The sequence below is a fragment of the Penaeus chinensis genome, chromosome 10 (genome assembly GCF_019202785.1).
Source record: "Penaeus chinensis breed Huanghai No. 1 chromosome 10, ASM1920278v2, whole genome shotgun sequence".
Lineage (NCBI taxonomy): Eukaryota > Metazoa > Arthropoda > Malacostraca > Decapoda > Penaeidae > Penaeus > Penaeus chinensis.
In genome coordinates, this window is record NC_061828.1 from 17336509 (window position 1) to 17359008 (window position 22500).

General features: G+C 39.1%; 1 protein-coding gene across 1 annotated transcript; it reads left to right on the top strand.

Annotated features, from left to right (window-relative positions):
- Window positions 1–10659: 10659 nt before the first annotated feature.
- LOC125029651 (cactin-like) lies at window positions 10660–21399 on the top strand. Its single transcript, XM_047619661.1, has 9 exons — window positions 10660–10852; window positions 13473–14091; window positions 15530–15684; window positions 16447–16647; window positions 17554–17746; window positions 17933–18197; window positions 18655–18922; window positions 20033–20296; window positions 20428–21399. The coding sequence occupies exons 1-9, from the start codon at window positions 10779–10781 to the stop codon at window positions 20855–20857; spliced, it is 2469 nt and encodes an 822-aa protein (XP_047475617.1). The 5' UTR covers window positions 10660–10778; the 3' UTR covers window positions 20858–21399.
- Window positions 21400–22500: the final 1101 nt, after the last annotated feature.

Below are 22500 nucleotides of genomic sequence, written 5' to 3' on the forward strand. Positions count from 1 at the left end.
CAAATCCACAGCAAGGTAAATCCAAGACGAAGTAAATCCAAAGCGAGCACAATACCGGGAGCGGAACCACTGTTCAGCATAGAAGTCAGGACCGAACAGTCTTCCCCATAAGCATGGCGCGAAAAGAAAAAGATAGGCAAAGCTTTGGAAGACCAACCCGATAGTTCGGTAGTCCAAACAACCCAAAGGACCCGAACTACCATGAAAAGAGAGAGGGGGAGAAAAACAAACACCCAAAATATGTAATAACCATTACTCTCTTCAGGGGTTATATTGACACTTTGGAAGCGTCGCCAAAGAGATAGAATATTAAACAAATAGTAATAAAGGAAAGAATACATAGGAGAACTGTTAATGTACAATTTGCGTGAAAATTGTGCATTTCGGGCTGTAACTCTCTACGGTATTGGACTTAGAAAATAAATGAATCTCTATTTTTTCTCGGAGACTTCAACGCCATTCAAGTAACGAGACTTGGTTGAAAATACGTTCTTTGGTTATTTTTATAACCATATTCACATTAGTTCTTAACACTGTATTTGGCGGCTCGTATGGCTTTGGTCACGGCTTATGAAGTCGCACTAGAATCACGTGGGCGAGGCGTAAATGGCGGGTGAAGCACCAGCCTCGTGCGGGTGCACAGCGAGTGCGCCTGCATCGTCGGTGGAAGCGGAGCCCGGGACGTTTCATCCCAGTCAATGGCAGCATCGTAGAGTTCCCCACGTCCTTTGTTCCGTGGTAGAGGAGGCAGGCATGTGGCCTCAACCACTCGGCGCCCGAGGACGATGTCAGTCCAGGCGAGATCGACCTTAGAGTCGGCGAGTGCGCAGCCGTACACTACAATAATAATAATAATAATAAATACCGATAATCAGAATAATAGTAATAGTAAAAATAATAATAATAATAGTGAAAATAAAAAAGATAATAATAACAATAATATAAATAATATCAATATCAGTAAATATGATAATGAGGACAATAATTATGATCATGATAAAGATGATGATAGGGTAAATTTAGAAAAGGAAAAGTTCGAAGGAGAAAATCCCGAGAGGAATTGTGTGTGTGTGTGTGCACCAAAATGAAACGTCGAAATGGAAACACAAACACACGCACCCGTCTTCCGAGTCTCGGCGTGACATACGCCCTGTCGAGATTTTAACTTCAGCACCTTCGAAGCCATGAAGTCTTCCGACACGCAGAATGGGTGTCACGTCATCAACAGGAAGAGAAGAGATGTATCCTACGCACGTGTAGCACTGTAGCTCGGCACCTTTGTGTTGGAGCAGAGAGGTGGCTTCCGTTGGAAAATCACTTGAAATTTGGCTTTTAAGAGTACTAAGTTCTTACATTGTTCAGTGAAGATCACATATTCTTGACGGATGGTTCTTTACTTACTAGTCTGTACGATGGCAACTACTGCCACGAATACTGATGATGCCGATGATTAGCTTACTTTCATCATGTAAGCCTCAAGGTCACTCTGCACCCATTCCCTTGATAGAGCCAATTGTAATAATTTCAAACAAACAAATTGCGTGGATTTTTCCACTGATAGTAATAACTCAAACCTGATAGGTGAATGAATAACAATGGAAAAGCAGGACCAAAGGGAGAGTAGCTGACTAAGCAATCTACTTCAGATATCATGCAACTGATAATATTGATAAGATAAAGGAATTCATTCATTTGAGATTTGCGAAGTTCTAGCTTCGCCCGGGCCCGGCCTGTGTCAGCTTTTTTATGGCTGTCTCACTTTGTTTTCTGACACTCGGTGGGACTGCCAGCAGGCGCTCCTGCCGCCATTATGTAAGCATATTGCATAATCTCTTTACCAGCACGGCGGCTGTTGTGGGCGGTCCCTGTCTCAGGAATTGTGTGTGCTCACAATTCTGTAAGTAATGCACGAGTGTGGCGTTCGGCTCGCCGCAATGCATGCAACACCTCTCTTCACGGTCTATTGTCTCTATAATCTGCCATGCACAGTGGAAACCTAGTCGCATTGAAGAATGACTTCGGTTACTTCAGAGTGTGCCAGTGGTTCATAGCCTGTCACGTCTGAGTACCAGCTGGCCGAGGGGGAGGATCTCGTTTCCTCTCTGTGAAGCTGCAGGAGGAAAGTACGAGCGGCCGCCGTACACTTCTCCTTTAGGATTTTTCGGCTTGGTTGTATGATTATGGGATTTGGGGGCTGGGGACCCAGTTAATTATTATTATTCTACCCTGAGCAAGAATTTTCTGCGCTATGGTAAGCACAGTGGTCAGGAGGTAGATGTTGTTTTTGGGTGAGCTGTGCTGAAGACAGTTAATGGCTGCCCTGGAGTCTGTATGTGTCCTTCCCTCAGGGATGCGTGGGCTAGGGCTCCCATGATTGCAACTGCCTCTGCCTATAGCGAGGAGGCGTTGTCTGTTATCCTCAGGGATTTTGTGGCACCCCTTGCTGCAAAGCCGGCGCCTGCAGTGTGGCTCAAGGAATAGACTGATCCATCCATAAAGTATGTTCTACTACCCGGAGGAGTGATGGCTGCAATGATTCTCTGGGCCTCTGCCTTTAGACTAGGCGTGGGGTATTGACTCTTTTTCATTGACAGGCTCATGATGGAGAACTCTATCAAGGTTTGTGCCCACGGCGGGGCTTCGATAAAGTTAGGGTGGGGGGAGTCCATGGCCTTAGCAAGAAGTTGTTCTTTGAGCTGATGGCGTATCAACACCCTGGCTGTGTGGGACAGCCAGGAGTTGTTTGCAAAGAGCTCGTTGTCTTGTTCTAGGCGTCTGATTATTTTTTGTCTTAAGCTTGTGTTCCTGTGAGCCTGGATAACCTTTGCCATTAGATCGATTCGTGAGTCCAGGGGGAGAAGGTTTGCCTCCAAGAGGAGGTTGAGGACTTTCGTCCACCTTGGGGCACCCAGAATGATCCTGGCAGCTTCATTTTGGACTGCCTCCAATTTGTCTTTGTATTTTTTCTTTATGGCAATTCGAGCAACTGAGGCATAGTCCACAATGGGCCAGACGGCATATACATAGAATGATCTTAGTACTTTGTGTCTGGCTTCTATGTGTCTCCCAGTTATTACTCTCATGACAGACAGTCTTGCTTTGGTTCGGTCAACCAGGTATTGGACATCCTTCTGGAATCCTTACCCCCAAGCAAGTCCTGGGCCCATTACAAGTCCATTCCCTGGATTTTCAGACTTGTGCCTTGAACTTTATATCTCAGAGCCATGGCTTTGGATTTGGCTGCAGAGATCTTTAGTCCTGTCCTAGAACACTCCTCAGACACAAGGTCCAGACAACGCTGGGCTTTATTTAGGCAGTATGGACCAGTGGAGGTGATAGCAAGTTTGTCTGCATAGGAGATGATCTTGCATCCCAGTGGGAGGTGTATGTTGAGGATGCAGGACATTAAGGTGTTAAATAGGGCTGGACTGAGAACCCCACCCTGTGGCGTTCCATTTTCTAGTGGCATGTGCTGTGATAGGTGACCCTGGAATTTGACTCTGGCTGTCCTGTTCCTGAAGTAGCCACCTATCCAAGCCAAGAACTTTCATCTGATTCCCTTCTGGATCAGGCTCTCCTGAATGGCAAGAGGACTTGCTAATTCTAAAGCCTTCTCCAGGTCAAGGAATACTACCACAGATGTGCCCATGCTGATTGTGCTTATGAGCGTGCCTATGCTGTGTGCTGTGCTCATGCCCCTGGAAAATATGTGGAGGTGTTCATGTGGGGGTCCCATTTTCCATAAGAGTCGGTTTAATACATCCTCTCGGCCGTCTTGGCCAGACAGCTGAGGAGAGAGATGGGGCGGTACTTCCCTGGCTCATTTGGTTTTGGGATGGGAACTATGGTAGCCCTCTTCCGACTCTGGGGTAGAGTGGAAGTTTCCCAGGACTTGTTGATGAGTTGCAGGAGTGCAAGCTCACCTGCTACTCCTAGGTGGGAAATGATGGGGTACGAGATCCCATCAGAGCCCGGGGTTGTGCTAGAACTAGTTTTGTAGGCTTTCCTTAGTTCCCTCAGAGAAAAAATAACATCTGAGTTATCGGGTTCGGCTGCCCTTTATCTGATCTGAGCAAGTCTGTCTGATTGTAGGCGTTCTTGTCTTGCCCTCAGTTCGGATGGCAGATTTTGCTGCTTGTTCTCGCAGAGAACTCGTGCGCCAGTTGGTTTGCCTCTGATTGAGGGTCATGATGTGTGCACCTCGGGGCTGAGCAGCTGGTAGCTCGCCTGACCTGTTGCTATAGCTCTGAAAGGGTGGTTTGGTAGTCGAAGGACTCATACCATTCCAGCCACTTTTCCTGCCTGACTCTGTTGGCAGTTTCCTTGGCATCCCTGACTCTGTTGGCAGTTTCCTTGGCATCCCTGACTCTGTTGGCAGTTTCCTTGGCATCCCTGACTCTGTTGGCAGTTTCCTTGGCATCCCTGACTCTGTTTGCAATTTCCTTGACATCCCTGACAGCCTCCCTTAGGGGGGCTAGGTTGTCAGGGGTTCTTTGCCTTCGGAATTGTTTTCGGCACATGTTTACTCTGTGGTTGACCTCCCTAATCTCGTCGTTAAAGTACCAGGCGTCTTTGTGACTCCTGGACCCAGGCCGATTTTTGGGTATGATCAGTGAGGCTGCTTGATTAATGGCATTTATAAGTCTGGCTTCAAGCACTTCCACATTTTCACTTTGTAAGGGTTCATTGCATCTAAGACAGTGGACCTAGGCGTTCTGAAACACCTGTCAGTTGGCTTTGTCTGTTTTCCATCTTGGATTTGGTCGTGGCATTTGGGCTGGGCCAGCACCTATGAGGGTAGTTATAGTGCCGTAATCAACACACCAGCTAATCCTCCCCACCAGCACATTGGCTATGTGATAGCCAGCCGCATCCGGTGCTCAGCAGGGAGCCAGAATGGGATGGTGTGCACACATTGAAGTCTCCCCCTATGATCACTCGGTCATATGCAGCAGAAGCACAGACCTGGCTGATATCTAAGTTCCTACAGCTTGGCCGGCTGTACACATTTTACAGGTGAATCTCAACAGCAATAGATTCAACATCGTCTCCACAGTGCGGTGCATCGGCTATTGTGGAGCAGGGGATTGTTGCTCTGACAAGGGTGATCAAGCCTCTCTTGCCAGCTGTGCGTGGCAGCATGAAGACATGATACCCTGAGAAGCGAACAGCTTCCACTGTTAATGTCTCCTGGAGCATGACAATGTCAATGTTCCTTGATCACACTATTGCGTGGAGGATGGTATTCCTTGTGGAGAAGCCATGTTCCACTGTAGTAGGCTTAGGTTGTCATGATGTTACTTGGTGATAGTTACATCAGAGACATCGTCATATTCGGATTGAGAGTCTGACAAATCCATTGCGAAGTCCTTGCTGGTTGAGGGGTCTTCGTCTGTTATCAAGCTATCTCTGGGTCCACTGGGGGTGGAGAGCCTTTGGTAGCTCTGACTTTAGTTTGGCTTTTTCTCTTCAGGCTTTTTCTGTGTGTTTTTCTTTACTGGCCTTGCCTAGGCAAGGCCAGCGTGCTCTGGCTGCACAGATTCAGCCTGGTTTGGCTCTGCCTGTGAGGGCATGGCCTGGGTTGGAGTGGGGAGGGGAGTCTCGTCCTGGGGTGAGGGTGGGGCTGGTTTGGCTTTCTCCAGCTTCCTTCCCTTCAGGACTGCGACAGTCTGGGTCATTGCCGTCATGGTGACCGTGACTGCCTTCTCGGCCTCTTCCCTCGACCTCCCCAGGGGTGTTGCTACTGCTGTGACTACAGCAGTCAGCAGGAGAGTCATATCTTCCTCATCAAAGAGGAGATGATCATCACTTGGGGAGGTTTTGTAGTGCTCTTTGAACCTTTATTCCTTTGGTTCTTTTTCTGCACTTTTTGCATGGCCGGAAACTTTTGGTTGGAGATATCCAGTGTCGGCTGGGGAGCGGCTTCCTTCCTCCTAGGAGGTCAGGAGGCCTTTTCACTTTTGTTCTTTTCCCAGACATAGGTGCCTGGGGAAGTAGGAACAAAGTTTGATCGCTTTTTAGCAACCTCTTGTCGCCTGAGGGCCGCCTCTTTCCTGACAGAGCAAGCCAGGCTCCAGGCGTGATTACTCTTGGCACAGTTGGGCCATTTGGCTGTTGTGTCCCTGCTACAGACACCACATTTAGGCTTGGCTGTGCAGCTAGCCTGGTGGTGACCATATTTCTGGCACTTGAAACACCGAAGTGGCTCAGACACATATGTTCAAAGGTCTTTGGGCATAATGATCATGCCCTGATCTCTGGCAACCCGGACCTATATACGGATTTTTCACTGCAACTCCAATGCCCTGACCAGTTGGTAGGCATTGTCGAAGCCTTCGGGTTTAGCTGGAACGTTGAAGTGCGGGAAACGTTTAGGGGCCTAAACTCTCCCTCAGAGTCTGTCTCCGGCCTCGGACGTTTCGGCCCGCCCTTTCGGCTTTGGGGCTTGCTTGTGGGGGCAGCAGCTGCTTCGGCTGGTTCAATCTGTGCTCCCATCTCAATCAGGGAGGACGTGTGAGAACTCAGGGGCCTCCCTGGAGAGGCCAGCACAAGAGTCTATCTTTTGGACAATCTGATGGACAGACATTTGGATAGTTTCTCTGTCTTATCCATCTTGGCAGCAGGCGTGACAGTGTCATCCTGTGCATGGGATTTTCTTTTGCCACCAGGAGGCAAATATGGTTTCAGGATGGCTGCCGTGGTCTGGGCCTTGCATGGGTCGTCAACATTTGAATCTGTCTGTGGGGGGTTTTGGGTTAATTTTTCCATGTGTTTGGACACTGCTTCATCCTCTCACGCCCCTACCCACCAATAAGAGGAAGCTGAATGTTAGAGCCAGTGTCTAACAGCTACGGGGGGGATAAGAGGGTATACGCAGCCAATAGCCACTGTAACGGCGCTCACGGAGCAGTGTGAGTGCCAATGGCGGCATGACTGCTTGAACCTAGCCTCCCGAGGGAGACCAGCCGATTGGCCTGACCGGGCCAGAATCAGGCCGCCTGTCTTGCTGGAATAGAGGACCAAAGAGGCATGTTGCTAGCCGCGGGGCGTACTCATTCACGGCATCGCTCAACCTCCAGGACTCCCGTCTCCACAGCGCACAAGACTGCCACGTACAGCAAACACGTGGGTAGGTGTGAACCCCTGGGGAGAGACCTAGAGGGGATGCCCTTCCACCTCCAGGACATCATTGTTTGGAACCCTTTTTCTCATCCCTCTGAAGCAGCCACCCAAAGGTTGTTTCACCTCAGTGAGGGAGGAGAGGACCTGTACCTTTTCAAAGTGATTCCCTCTTCCCTCTGAAACAGCCACCCAAAGGCTGTTTCAACTCAGTGAGGGAAGAGGGGTCCTGCACCTGTTCAAGGAAATTCCTTCATTGCCTATTCATTCCTATGCGAAAAACTAAAGTGGCAGTCATGAGATGGTCTGACATACCAGTCCCTAGCAAATAGAATGGCAACTCTCTGCACACCGTAAGGCAGGCACGCTAAGGCCCCCCAGACACACTGCCCACGTCCGAGCAAAGCATGACAAATAAATACAAAATCTAAAATGAACAAAAAGAACCGTGCAGAAGGCACCAAAGTAAAACAAACTAATAAGTAAAAGACAATTGCCAGAGGGGCTTATGACTGAATAAAAATACGCCAGAAGGGCTTAAGAAAAACTGTAAGCATGCCAGAAGGGCTTAAAAACATTAAAAAGAACTAACATCTAAGATAAAACGAGTAAAAGGTAAAATGAGGGAAGAAGTAAAAGCTCAAGTAAAAGACAGTAAAAGGTATGAGCATGAATAAGAGTAAACAGTAAAAGGACAAGATTAAAGTAAGTAAAATTCAGAGGAAGTAAAAAGTAAAAGTCGAAGGAGCACACATGGTTCACAGTGAATGTAAACTAGTAAAATGGCACGTCCAGCCTAAATAGCATAAAACAATAAATAAGAATGGTTTTAATAAAATAAAATTTACAAAAGATAAAACCAGTCACAAAAACAATTAAACGTTAAAAGAAATCATCAAAGAATTATAATTATGGTAAGAAAGACGTAAAAGAATCTGCTGCGATTCATGAATAAAAATCTTTAAATAAGTAACTTACTCTCGCCGTCAAAGATAAATTAAAAGGATAAATAAGTAAAAAGAAACCTTACAAAAGTAAAGCGGAGCTTAAAATACAAGTGATAAAAAAAAAAAAAAAAACACGTGAAAAGAAAGATGCAGACGCAGCAGATGTGGATGTCTGTTATCCGCACATCATCAAAATCTTTGTAAACCATGTACGGATAATCAAGGATCTCAAAGTTTATTTAAAAGAATACAAAAAGGATGGAAATAAAAGTAAAATACATGTAAAAATAAGAGCCAGCGTGGTACAGATATAAAATGCGTAAAAAGGAGGCTGGCAGAGGGAAGTGGTCCGGCTGTGCTCGACTCGCCCTGTGGATTTCGGCAGGATGCTGGGTAGGATAGGGATAGGATGGGAGCAGGGGAGGATAGTATTAAAGGTAGAAGGTAGGGTAAACGGGAAAAAGGAATGGAAAAGTGGGAAATTAGCGTAGAAGCAGCGCCCGAAGATGGGGTCCAGTTCACCAGAAGGTTCGCAGAGAGTTATCCTAATGCCGAAAAATCCGTAAAGGAAAGTGTAGGCTAGAGGACACGAAGCTAAATGCAAACAATTAGTATCGCGGCAGCAATGAAGGATGGACGCGAAAGCGCCAGGATAGCGCGTATGAGACAAGTCCAAATTTGCTGTGGGGCGGGTCTAGTACATCTCTTTAAACCGCCCAGGCAAAAACCTTGAGACCGAGAGGTCATTGGAGCTCTCTTGGCGTTATCTGGCTTAGCGCAACCCGCTGCGCCCCGTCGAACACCTTTTCCGGTAAGTTCTTCCCTTCGCTCTGAATCAGCCGCGTAAAGGCGTGTCCTTCCAAGGTGGATCCTGTGGCTGGAATGAGATAAAGGAAAATGAGAGAGAGAGAACGAGAACAGTTCTCCTACATGCAGATTCCTTTCCCATTCATTCTATTTAATGGAAAAACGACATTTTTTGTGGTTATTGAATATAACCAAATGTACGAGTAATTATCAAAATGCAGTAGTAAAAAGAAAGCAATTCCAAACAGTAACGTGTTATTAGTATGAGTAATATTGAGCTGTATTTCCTTTAAGTAGTGAAGTATATTCAGATATACTTATTTAGATGATATTTTGTTAATTGATAAAGTTAGGAACAAAAAGGTATGTCATAAAGTGCTATGGTTTAATTTACATATATAGATATACAAATGAATATAAATGTGCACACATACACAACACACAAAGAAACACACATATACATATATACGTGTCTGTGTTTGTATGTGTGTGGTGGTGGTGGTGGTGTGTGTGTGTGTGTGTGTGTGTGTGTGTGTGTGTGTGTGTGTGTGTGTGTGTGTGTGTGTGTGTGTGTGTGTGTGTGTGTGTGAGGATGATGATAATGATAATAATAATAATATTAATAATAATAATAATAATGAAAATTATAATAATAATAATAACAACAACAACAACAACAACAATAATAATAATAACAGTAGTAATAAGAACAATTATAATAATAATAACAATAATAGTAACAATAACAGCAATGATTGCAATAATAATGATAACGATAATTATAATCATAATAATAATAATAATGATAATAATAATAATAATAATAATAATAATAATAATAATAATAATAATAACAGTAATAGTGAAAATAATAGATATAATAATGGCAGTAATGGTGACTGATAATGATAATAATTATGATGATAATAATAAAACTAATAATGATAATAATAATAATAACAATATTAATGATAATAATAACAACAACAACAATAATAATAATAATAATGATAATAATAATAATAATAATAATAATAATAATAATAATGATAATAATAATAATAATAACAATATAAATTATAATAATAACAACAATAACAACAATAATGATAATGATTGTGATGATGATAATAATTATGATGATAATAATAAAAATAATAATAATAATAATAGTAATAATAATACTAATAATAATAATACTAATAACAATATTAATGATAATAATAACAACATTAACAACAATAATGATAATGATTGTGATGATGATAATAATAACAATAATAATAATAATAATAATGATAATAACAATGATAGTGACAATAACAATACTGATAATAATAATGCTGATAACACTAATGCTGACAGTAAAAATTTATATTATTATTATTATTACTATTATTATTATTATTATTATTATTATTATTATTATCATTATCATTGTTGTTGTTGTTGTTGTTGTTGTTGTTGTTGTTGTTGTTGTTGTTGTGTTATTATTATTATTATTATTATTATTATTATTATTATTATTATTATTATTATTATTATTATTATTATTATTATCATTATTTATAACAAAAGAGATAATAATAATAATAAACACCATCATCATAATAATAACAATATAATTACATTCATGGTAATAATAATAATGATTAAGATAATTATAATAGTGATTATAATAATAATAAAACTTAAATAATAGTATCAGAGAATGAAACGTATATCTGCCAGACTTTCCCGGGCAGAACGCAGTTGCTCTTATGTGGATTCTCGTTCTCCCGGTATCTATCGTAGCAGACGTTGAGTCAGGATTGTTTACAAACTGAAACGTTGTGTTGAGACGTAGAATGAGGACGCAGGGGATATAGACATAAAAAGCCTAAGACCCTATAAGAGAAAGGCAGAATGGGAAGTGAGAAGAAAAAGAGATATGATCGTTCTAGGTCACGAAGCAGAGAGAGAAAGAAGTATAAGAGGAGGTAAGTTCATTTGTTGTTGATGTGGGCTTTCGTGGACTGATTTGGGGACATTTGGTATTATTTAATGACAGAGAAAATCAGGGGCGGTATTCACAAAAGGTCATAGATTTTGAACTTTGTCGCCACATCCCAAAGTTAATGTGGTAATAGAATAAAGATTTTCATCATTATACAGTCCATAATGATGATTGCAGTAATATGTTAAGACTACTTACTGCAATAAATCTTAATTCTGTAATAAAAATAGTATTACACATTTTATATATTCAACAAAAATTTGGGCAACCATAGGTTTGTTGTCATTGTATCAGCTGTGAAGCCGTGAGGCAACATTTGTGCTCTAATAGAAAATTGCTCTAAATATGTAGAAAAGGATCAATTGATTGTTGTCAATAAATCAGAATGGGTCTCCAAAGTCTATTTGTCACTATTGATGTGCGATTATCTTCATATGTCTTTGACTCGACAAATTTGCTGAAGTTTCAGGAAAGATGTGGAAGTTTTGCACATGTAAGGACTGTCTAAAACTTAAAAAAAAAAACTACGCTCTGGCGATCAATGGCAACGCCCCGACTTTGAGCGCAGGAGTTCGGTACATCAAGTCAAATCACTGCCTCGAAGCGCTTTTGTGCGCCGCCGCGGCGTACGGTCGCACGCCACATTTCGAGCGGTTTGTTATGACGTCCAGAGACATGACCCGTCGTGAAGGGGTTAAAAGTACAATGAAATTTATATAAATTTGAAGATAATTCTGCATTGAATATGATAGAAAAATCTTAAAGGAACCCTTTCATTTGTTGCCAAATGTTAGATTAGTTATTTTTTTATATCTCAATGATATTTTCTATTCACATTCACAAAGACTATCTTTAATTTTGTCCTAACACCATTGAAGATTATTCAGCTTTGGAAATAATGAGAAAAGCTTCGAGGCCTACTTTGACAATTTATCAAATGTTCATTGAGCCGTCTCCTACATTTTTATTGCTATATTTTATAAAAAATATACAAATAGCGGCTCTCACATTTACAACTGATGCAATGGCAATAAGAGTAGGGATGCCACATCACATTTAAGACATACGTAATGTGTAATATTACTGTTATGATAAGCAAGATTTATTGCCATATTTTCCTTATCGTCTTATTACAGTAGATTTAATACAATATAAATGTGTAAGTATGTTCTATTACCAGCATTTACTTTGAGATGCAGCATCAGGGCCTCATACTTTCTTTCTTCCTTTTCTAGTATGGGAAAAATGGAGATTTACAGATTAATTAGCATTGTTAACCAATTGGAGCCAGGTGAATGTTGACCACAATCCAGGCAATAGGCTTACTTGAGTGGTGACTCTCCTGGGTATGTGACTTGTAGGGCTTGCCCACTCAAATGCTCATGTATGTTATCAAGACTCTGTGGTTCCCCTTTGCCATGTTATTATCTCTTTTTCTACATAGACTTTTTTTTAACTGCTTTGCCATTTTCCAAGGTCTATATTTGTCATTTGTTATGCTATATCAAGATGATAATACACTGCTTTCCTTGATCAGACTCTGTTGGTAGTCTACAACACTGTGTAGTAATAATTGCAATAAGTAATCGAGTGTTATTTGATTTTATAAATATTTTTCTATTATTCATTGTTCTGAAAATGAAAATAGTGTTCTCCTTATGCTCTTCCATCCATGGTTCATGAATGGTACATTTGACCCTCATTTACTAATGGAAATAACACAAAACCCCTTCCCTAAATGCCTACGGAATCTAATTATCCTCCAAGATCTTTCTGCATTCATGTGAAGTCATTTTCATCACCCTGGCCCTCAGCCAAAAAAAATTCATGACAACATATCCTGTCACCTGGTCTTTAGCCTGATCCGATGAGCTAATCTACATTATTAAAATATTTACAAATTGCATTGTGTCACTGCATGTTGCTGTTGCTGGATGAGGTGACCATCATGTCATGAAGACTTTTGGCTTTAGGGGCGGGTGAAAAGAACATGCTATCATGGAGAATTTGGCTGAGGGCTGAGGTGACAGAATGCTCTTGGAGGGTGATTAGACTTAGTGGGCATTTAGGAAGGGGCTTCTGTATTATTTCTATAGATAAACAAGTGTGGAATGTAACATCATTTGAGCCATGACTGGAAGAGCACAGTCTCCAGGGAGGACACTATTTCCATGCTCAGGAACCTATTCTTGCCCGTTGTAACTGGTGGCGCAGGTTGTATTACAGAATATTGAATATTATGAAAACATTAAAAAGATATCACAAATAACAAAATGTTACTTATTGTTACTATTGCACAGAATTTTGGACTACTTAGAGAGATGATATGGAGTCTGTGCAAGGAAAGCAGACTATTGCCATCTTGATATATCAAATCAAGTGACAAATACAGACAGAGTGGCCACTCACGTAAGCCTAATGCCTGTATTTTGGTCCACTTGTGGGCAGTGGAAGCACGTGGATCCAAGGGGTTGATAACCAGAGCACCAATGAAATACTAGTACTAGTATCATATTCAAATGTATGTGGTCAGAAATTTGTTTTGCCAGATGTTTTTAAAGTTGTGTTATGAAACCATTAACACAGTATGATGTAATTTTCAGGTCCCGTTCAAGATCTGTTTCACAAGAGAAGCAGCCCAGATATCAGTCGCATACAAGGTCCAGGTCAAGGTCTCCTCCAAGACGCCATGACAGAAGTGACTATAAACGAGATCGTCGATCAACATCAAGGGACAGAGAAAGAGATGGAGCAAAGGCTGGAAGTAGGCAGAGGCATAGATCAAATTCCAGAGGAAGGGAAAGGATGAGGTCAAAGTCTAGGAGCAGAGAAAGGATGAGGTCAAATTCTAGAGGCAGGGAAATGCAAATGCAAAGGTCACTATCAATTGATCATAATACTGGTAACCAGAGACACAGCAGACTCAAAAAGAAATCAAGATCTAGCTCAGAGGAATCTGTAGATAGAAGAAGGGAAAAGTCTTTGTCTAAGGAAAGAAAACACAAGAAAAACAAGAAAAAGAAAAAGAAATTCAAGAAGTCATCATCTTCATCATCAACATCTTCAATGAGTTCTGATGAAAGTACAGAAGACGAAACCAAGTTGCTTCAGAGACTTACAGAGGAACGGAAAAGAATAAAAGAGAAAAAGGTCAAAGAAAAGGTAGCAAGGAAAGCCATGGAGACACCAGCTGAAAAACGACTGCGGAGACTCCAGAAAAAGGTTGGTTCAAGACACGTTTGTCATGGTGTGATGAATTAGAATTTTTTTCCATATCTTTTGTAATTATTGTTTCTGATATGATCAGTGTTTTCCAAATCTTTTTGATATTGTGTTTCCACTCTTGTTATTATAAAGTAATGAAATGTATTATAGTTTGTAATATTTGAATACTGGACAATGAATTAGTAATGAATATAGTAAATGAACAGTAATTATTAGAGGAGTCTAATGGATGATAATCAGAATGCATAAATAGCCAATAACTGAGAATTGCACAGATAACATGTAAAATGCAAGCTCTGTGTTCACAGAACATTAATGGTATTTTTGTTAGAAAAGAGGCTGTTGTAATGATTTGATATTGATTTTCTTTAATCTTTATTTATCCTACTGTGTTGTAATAACTGATGATGCTTCACATGTCTCAAAACATTCCTTATTATTAGTCCTTTTTCATAGAAAATTATCAGTGTAATTGCTCTGCTTATTTATGTATCATATATAGAAGCCATTACCCATACACACATACAGTCTAAGTAAAACGATGATTGAGGTTAGATAAAGTTAAAATAAAATAACTTCTTAGTATTGCCTTGCACACACAGTTGAACAAAATTGCATATTACAGTTTGAAAGGCACTGCTCCTAGAACTATTCAACAAAAGTTAAAATTTTATCATGATCATCAAACAACCAACATGTATTGTTGTCAGTTGTGGAGCCATTTGTGATAACTTTACCACATAAGCTAAAAAAAAAAAAAAAAAATGATCATACAAGAGGTGCAACAGACCGTTAACCCTTTGGTCGCAGTTTTATGTGATGTCCACTAGTTTTTGTTGCAGACAGATAGCTCCAGGAGTACTCAGCACTAAAGAGTAAATTTGTAAACACTAATCTGTCCTCACCTGACTTCTCAATTCCTTGAATTTGCAGGAAAACATTGTTCTTTGCTGTTATTATTGATACTATTATTATTATCATTGACATTATGATTATCAAAATACTAATAACAGTAAGAGATGAAAGATAATCTTTCCAAAAATCAAGGAAAGGGGTAGACAACAGAGACAAGTAGGTCTAATAATTGACTTCTTAATGACTAATTACTTGTGGAGCCATCTATGTGTAAACACAATAAACAAAAATACAGTGGACATAGCAAGAACATCATGCTATCTATGACTATTGGATTAATCATTAAGTCACTCATTATTTTTGTCATCAGTTTTGTTATTAATGGAAATGATTATCATTGTTATTACAGTTATATTGGTATCTGCATGGGTTTGGTTGCACAACCCTACTACTAAATTCTGTTGATGTTCAAACTTCATTTTCTGTTGATATAATATTTGTTAATAGTTATGTATCTATTTTTCTATCTATCTAACTGTCTATCTACAAATGCACAAGTAATATTTTTCCCCGTTCTTAGGAAGCGAAGGAAAGGAAACGAAAGGAGAAGATGGGTTGGGACAGTGAATATCTGCATTTCACCAATGCTGACAATCCTTATGGTGATAACAACCTTCTTGAGACCTTTGTGTGGAAAAAGAAGTTGGAGAAGGAAGGCTTAGCAACTCTGCCAAGGTAATTTTTTTCTCTTCTTTTCTTTTCTTTTGTATAGTAGCATTTAAAAAGAAGTATTAATTGCTTATCAAAATAAGGGCATGGGTGATTGTGGAAGACATATATATGTGGAATTGCAGAACACCTTTGAATATGATTTTTTCATACTAGTCTAATCAACCCAATGCCACTGAGAAAGTTTGCAGTATTATTTTGTATTATTATTAAATATATCTACACATAGATAGCTCCACAAGTGCTCAGCCACCAAGGAGTCATTAGTAGTCCACATGCCCTCGCCTGAGTTTCCCTTTCCTTGAGTTTTCAGGATTTTTTTCCTTTTTGTCTTTCTATTTTTCTAATACTATTAAAGTTGATGCTGTTAATATTATTATTGATATTATATTTATTACAGTTTTATTAAAAATACTAATTGCCATATAAAACAATATAAAAGGTTTCCAAAAATCAAAGAAAAGAGGAAAGGAAGATAGGTGAGACTAGTAATTGACTAATTGGTGACAAAGAACTTGTGGAGCCATCTATGCATAAATACAAATAAACTAAATCATGGTAGGCATGGCATTACTGAAAATTATTTAAGTTGAAGTAGAAAAGGTAGTGTATTTATGATAAACTTATAATAGAAATCCAAAATTTGCAGTGATTTTCTTTATTATTTATGTTTTTTTAGTATGGTTGTTCCTCAATTTTACTATTTTCAATAACAAAAGATTAGAGGCTTCATACAGCCCTTTTCAATGCACAAATCTACCATTTCAGGGAAGAAATTGAAAAACAGAATCGTCTCAAGATGGATGAAAACAGAATGGAGCTGGAGAAGGTGAAGAAGAGACGACAAGAGCGAGAACTAGAGCGTCAAGAGCGGGAAAAGATGATGGAGTTGGAGCAGCGCCAGAGGGAGGCTGCACAGTTTTCACAATTCTCCAAGCAAGAAGATCAGTTCCAGCTTGAGCAGGCCAGGTGGGATTTCCATGAAAGGAAAACTTAATATATGTAGAGATTAACTTTTTTATTTCTTTTTGCTATTATTCTGTTTGTAGACATATGTCTTGATATTTTACGATTCATTTGAAGTGCCAAATTACTTACTTGAAGGGCGGAATTGCTTGGTTGAATTCCGTATGAAATGTAATCTCTTTTATTAACCCCTTGGATCCGGGTGATATGATATGACTAAAATTCGGCTTGGCCAGAGGTCGTTAACATGCTTTCATGGAAAAATTTGGCTGTGGCGGCAGGAAAATGGAAACATGGAAATTTTGCCAGAAGGCTGGGCTGACTGGAATGGAATGCCTCACCACAAGTGCAGAAAGCTCTTTCGAGGGTGATTAAACACACACACACAGGCATGCATGGACACACACACACACACACACACACACACACACACACACACACACACACACACACACACACACACACACACACACACACACACACACACACACACACACCCACACACACACACAAATAACACTAGTCTACATTACTGTCATTTCCATGCTCAAGATCTTATTCCTGCTATTATCAAATTACATATATAAACTTTGGAAAATGGCAAAAAACAATAATGCTTATGCAGAAAAAGAGAGAATTGCAAAGGGGAGGCATGAAGTCCTGACATTACATATGAGTATTAGTGTGTTCCTGGCCTACAAGCCACACACCCATGAGAGTGGCCAGCCAAGTAAGCCTAAATGCCCAGATTTTGGGACGCATGTAGGGAGCAAAGCACCCAGATTCAGTGAGTCAATTGTAATGAAGGAATGCAATACATTATTTAGTCTCTATCCCCAAAGTGCTAAATTATATACTTGGTATTTTCATTAATTTTACAATACATAAATTAATCTCTATTCCTTAAAGGCTGCGGTCACAGATTCGAATTCAGGATGGACGAGCCAAGCCAATTGATCTCCTAGCACAGTATGTCAGCTCAGAAGGTGATGTGACAGCAGTTGACATGCATGAGCCTTACACACATTTGACTGGGCTTACACTTGTTGATCTAGAGGATTTGTTGGAGGATATAAGAATTTATATGCAATTAGAAAAGGAGGTAAGGAATGGGAAATATAGTTTCAGTATGTGTGACTCTCTTATGTACAGAAGTGTCTTCCATATCTTTTAGTTCATAAATTGAATAGTTCTTGGACATGTTAAAGATTTAGTTGTGATCTCAAAAAGTTTCACTTTTGTTGAAGGGGAGACTTTTTGATTACATATTTTGATTTCTTGTTTACAGAATATGAATCAGACATATTGGACTGATTTAACTATCATAGTGCAAGATGAACTGAGACGTCTTCGGCAACGGGACACAATAGAAGATGCAACAACACACCGACAAGGCATCCATGCTGCTGTAGCATCAGATGTATCAGCTGTTTTCCAAAACAAGTCCCTGGCAGAGTTGAATAAACTTCAGTTAACCATAGAAGCAAAATTGTCAGGTCCAACAACAGGTCTTGATGTTGGGTACTGGGAGTCACTTTTGTCTCAACTGAAAGGTAATTACAGTGATAGGAATCTAAAACTTAGAATGTATTTATACCTTATGCATTGGCATATAGAAGCTGAGAGACTAGATAATTATTCTTTAAGAACAAAGGAATTATCAAATATAAGGGATTCATACATAGCACAATATGATGTAATTCAGTTATATTTGCTTGTATGCAAGTAACTGTAAAATATTTATAAGACAAGGTTTCTTTCATGTCTTTATGTGAATGATTGAATATGTGTGTGTGTAGGTATGTAGGTATTTAGTTGTAGGGGTAGGGGTGTGTTTGTGAATGTGCAGGTGCATGCCCATGTCTTGAGTTTGTCTGTGTCTTTGTGCCTGTGGTTGTTGAGTATGGGCACATCTGAAATTGAAAATATTCTCCATATGATTTTTTTCATAAATGGATATTGCATCTCTTCTGCCTCTACAATGGTTATAACGAATATTTGAATCCACAGCACATCAAGCTAGGGCCAGACTTCGTGAACGACACAGGGATAACCTGAAGAAGAAGCTGGAGATGCTAAAGGCTGAGCAAGGGGTGAAGGAAGAGGAGGAAGAAGAGGATAACATACCTGAAGAAGCTGATGAATCTGAAGACAGCAGCAGTGATGAAGAACCAATGAAAGAAGTTAAGGTGAAGGAGGAAGTGGAGGAGGATGGAAATCACAGTGAACATGAGACAGAAGAAAGCACAAAAGAGAAGAATAAAGAAACAGAGGAAGAGTAAGTTTTGTTTTGTTTTCTTCACAGCTCCATGTCAAGTATACATTTTTTAGTGCAGTTAAAGTATGAGAAAAAAAGAGAGTATTGTAAAAACTGACTGATTAGGGTAACCAAGGTAGATAATGACACAGATGAGGAACAGTTATTTTTAAATATAGAGCATTATAATAAGAGGTCATAAATTTGGCACATTTTGTATCTTACTCTTGTATAACATGTTGAAACCACCATAAGCAATATCTACAAATACAGTATATCAACCTGGTTGTACTTTATAAACATGTATTATGATTTGAGTATAGAAAATATGGAGTTATAAAGATCAGCCATTCAGTATCTACTATATTTTTTACAAAATTAATATTCTCGGTTTCAAGGACAGACATTAGTTTTTCGAGCACCCTCCCCATGTATGACTTTAATCATAAGGGCATCAAATCCTAAATAATTATACATTTTCTATGTGCAGTAGACAGGTTTAGTTTGTTTCTGTATCATTTTTAAAATCAAATAACAAAACTCTGAATGTGTTATGCAATTCAACATTTACGGCAGAACTTCACAATAAATATCATTGCCATTGGCAGTCAGAATCGTTTTGTAGGATGTTTTGGGTCTAAAATATACATGAAAAATACATATAAAGAATAATTTGAAAATAAACAAAAACTGACACTACCCCTGTAAAAGTTATGAACCTAATTTAGACTTAATTCCCCCCAGAAATGCTTCATTATTTCTTAAAAGTTTCAATGAGAAAGAAATCATATATAAGAATTATTCCATTAAGACATCAGCATTTAGTTGTAATTCAGGCATAGTTGCGTTTCCTTTGATAAGTGGCAGCAGGCTTGTGGTAAAGGGAAACCAGATTGAAGATATATTGCTAACATCTTTCAGATATTAGCTTAGGCTTGTTTTGATATATCCCTAGAGAGTTCATTCATATTTAAACCATGAAATGTTGTAATATAAATTTAAATATATATAAAAGCATTACTGATTTATATTAATTGATGATTATTTTCAGCTTAATACTTTACAAAACTTGCACTTTCCCATTATATAGCATTCTAAACAGACAATTTTCCTTTTTTCTTCCTCCTACAGAGATGGTGATGAATGGGATTCTGGTTGTGAAGGTGATAGCGCTATTCATAGTGCAATCTCACTCTATAATGCTGGTAGATATTCTCCTCGGTTAATCAAGGAAAAGAAATTGGAGCCTGGCACAGTGGTGATGGATGAGTCTGAGGACATGCAGAGAATACTCTGGGCTCGGCAACGTGTGGTCAACGCTGGTCAAGGGGTGGAAAGTGCCTTGTCATCAGAGGAGAAAGTCTTGCAGAAAGAGGCACAGCGAGCTATGAATGAGTAAGTGTGCAATAGCAATACTTTTACGATATTTTGTATCATATATTGACAATGAGTAAGTATATGAAATAATACATTTCACCATAGTGCTGGCACATATTCAGAAATATTAACAGTTCTCTTCCTTTCAGTGATGAAGCACAGTTCAGTGTGGAAGCTAAGTTAGACACTCAACAGTACCTCTGGTCAGACAAGTACCGTCCCCGCAAGCCTAGGTACTTCAATCGAGTGCACACTGGGTTTGAGTGGAACAAGTACAATCAGACTCACTACGACATGGATAACCCTCCACCCAAGATTGTACAAGGTTACAAGTTCAACATATTCTACCCTGACCTCATTGAAAAATCGAGAACACCACAATACGAGCTTATTCCTTGCACTGATAACAAGGACTTTGCCATTCTCAAGTTCACTGCTGGTCCCCCATATGAAGATATTGCCTTCAAGATTGTGAATCGTGAGTGGGAATATTCTTATAAAAGGGGTTTTCGATGTCAGTTTCACAACAATATCTTCCAACTGTGGTTTCATTTCAAACGATATCGGTATAGGAGGTAAACTATTTATTGAAATAGGGTGTTTGTTTATATATATACATATAGGCTCAGTTTTCTATGTATTGTTATATTTTTTTCTTGAAGGATATAAATATAATAATTTATTTAATAAAGCAATGCAAATGAAAAGAAAATTCAATCCCAACTATTTTCAATTTCAAGGAAAAAGGTAGTAACCTTTCAAGCTCATTAATGATATGCTGGTTCTTCCACTTATTTTAACATACATTTTTTTTTTCTTTTCTTCTTTTCTTTTCATTTCTTTTCTTTTTACTTCAATGTGATTTTTAAAGATTGATAGTTAATTCATTGAAAGTGATGAACTTTGTATGTTTGAGAACATTACTGCATTCCTTACATGAGTAATGGATTGTTATTTCTGTAGAAATTTAATCTTTTAAAGAAAATCTTTGCCTTGTAAAACAGGCAGAAAATTCATATATTTTATTAGGAGAACTATACAGACAAACATTTCATTTTAAATGTTACAGTATTTTTGGTATCATTCTTTCTGTGATTTTAATAAAGTTACATCTTCGTCTTTGAATGTGATTTTTCTAACATTTATTTGCTCCAAAAATGATCATGTGCAATAAAGTTATTGAAAACTTAAATTAAGTTAAAGAAGGGAAAGGAGAAAATGAAATGGGAGAAAAATTATTTTTCAACTGTCTGAACAGCTGAAAGCCATATTTTGTGTATATATATATATATATATATATATATATATATATATATATATATATATATATATAGGTGAAATAGTGAAAGTTACTGACATATGACTTTGATAAAATGTGTTCACAATTATTTATAAAATGAAAACTCAAAGGTCAACTTGGAATATATATATATACAGCAAAAACAGCCTCCCTCCCTACAGCTCCATGATGCTTCCTTCCTTTTTCTTTTTCTGTTAAATAAGAATATCATAGTAATAAATTTTTAGTTTGTTTGAGCTAACCAGTGGAGCATTATTACTTTATTAAATTAGTTTGAACTTTTCTTCTCTAGAATTGATGCTAATGTGTGAATCTGGTGGAATGTGGCAGCTTACTGTAAAACCTAAGAAAAAAATTATAATAACGAGTAGCAGTATGTGAATAGCAAAAGTAATACTGAATGAGAGCACGTTCTAGGGCTGTTCAGTTTTCAGAGAAGAACAGGAATTTCTTTGACCATTCTTTACTAATACTGCTTTTTAAGAACTGTGTTCTTGCACCAACACTTTTCATCACTGACATGGATTGGATACTGAGTATAGCTACAGGCCAAAGTCACAGTGGAGCAACTCTGGGCAATATCAAGTTTACCGACCTTGACTTTGACATTAGAGGACACTTTAGTGCCCTCCAATGTCTCCAGGGAGATGAAATTCTGCATATGCCAATGGACTCGTGCGCTGCTTCAAGTGTTTCCCGGTTGAAGGACTCCCACAGAGCAACTGGGTCCATCAGGTTTTCAAGTTCTGTAAATCGATCAGAGACTGCCATTGCAAACCTACATGCACACTCCCCCTCCTTCAGTCAGAGTGGCCACTGGAGGAACGAGGAGTTTTGAAGTAGACCCATAGGGTAGCCAATACCAGCTTACAGTCAGTGCCACAGAACTCGGCACTCCGGTAAACCCTGCAATTCTGGAGGA

What these genes read in the sequence shown, in the direction of transcription:
- LOC125029651 (XM_047619661.1), top strand. Translation starts at nt 10,779, where the DNA reads ATGGGAAGTGAGAAGAAAAAGAGATATGATCGTTCTAGGTCACGAAGC. An exon ending in TGCGGAGACTCCAGAAAAAG is followed by an intron (nt 14,092 to 15,529) that starts GTTGGTTCAAGA and finishes CCCCGTTCTTAG; the next exon opens with GAAGCGAAGGAAAGGAAACG. An exon ending in ATATGCAATTAGAAAAGGAG is followed by an intron (nt 17,747 to 17,932) that starts GTAAGGAATGGG and finishes TCTTGTTTACAG; the next exon opens with AATATGAATCAGACATATTG.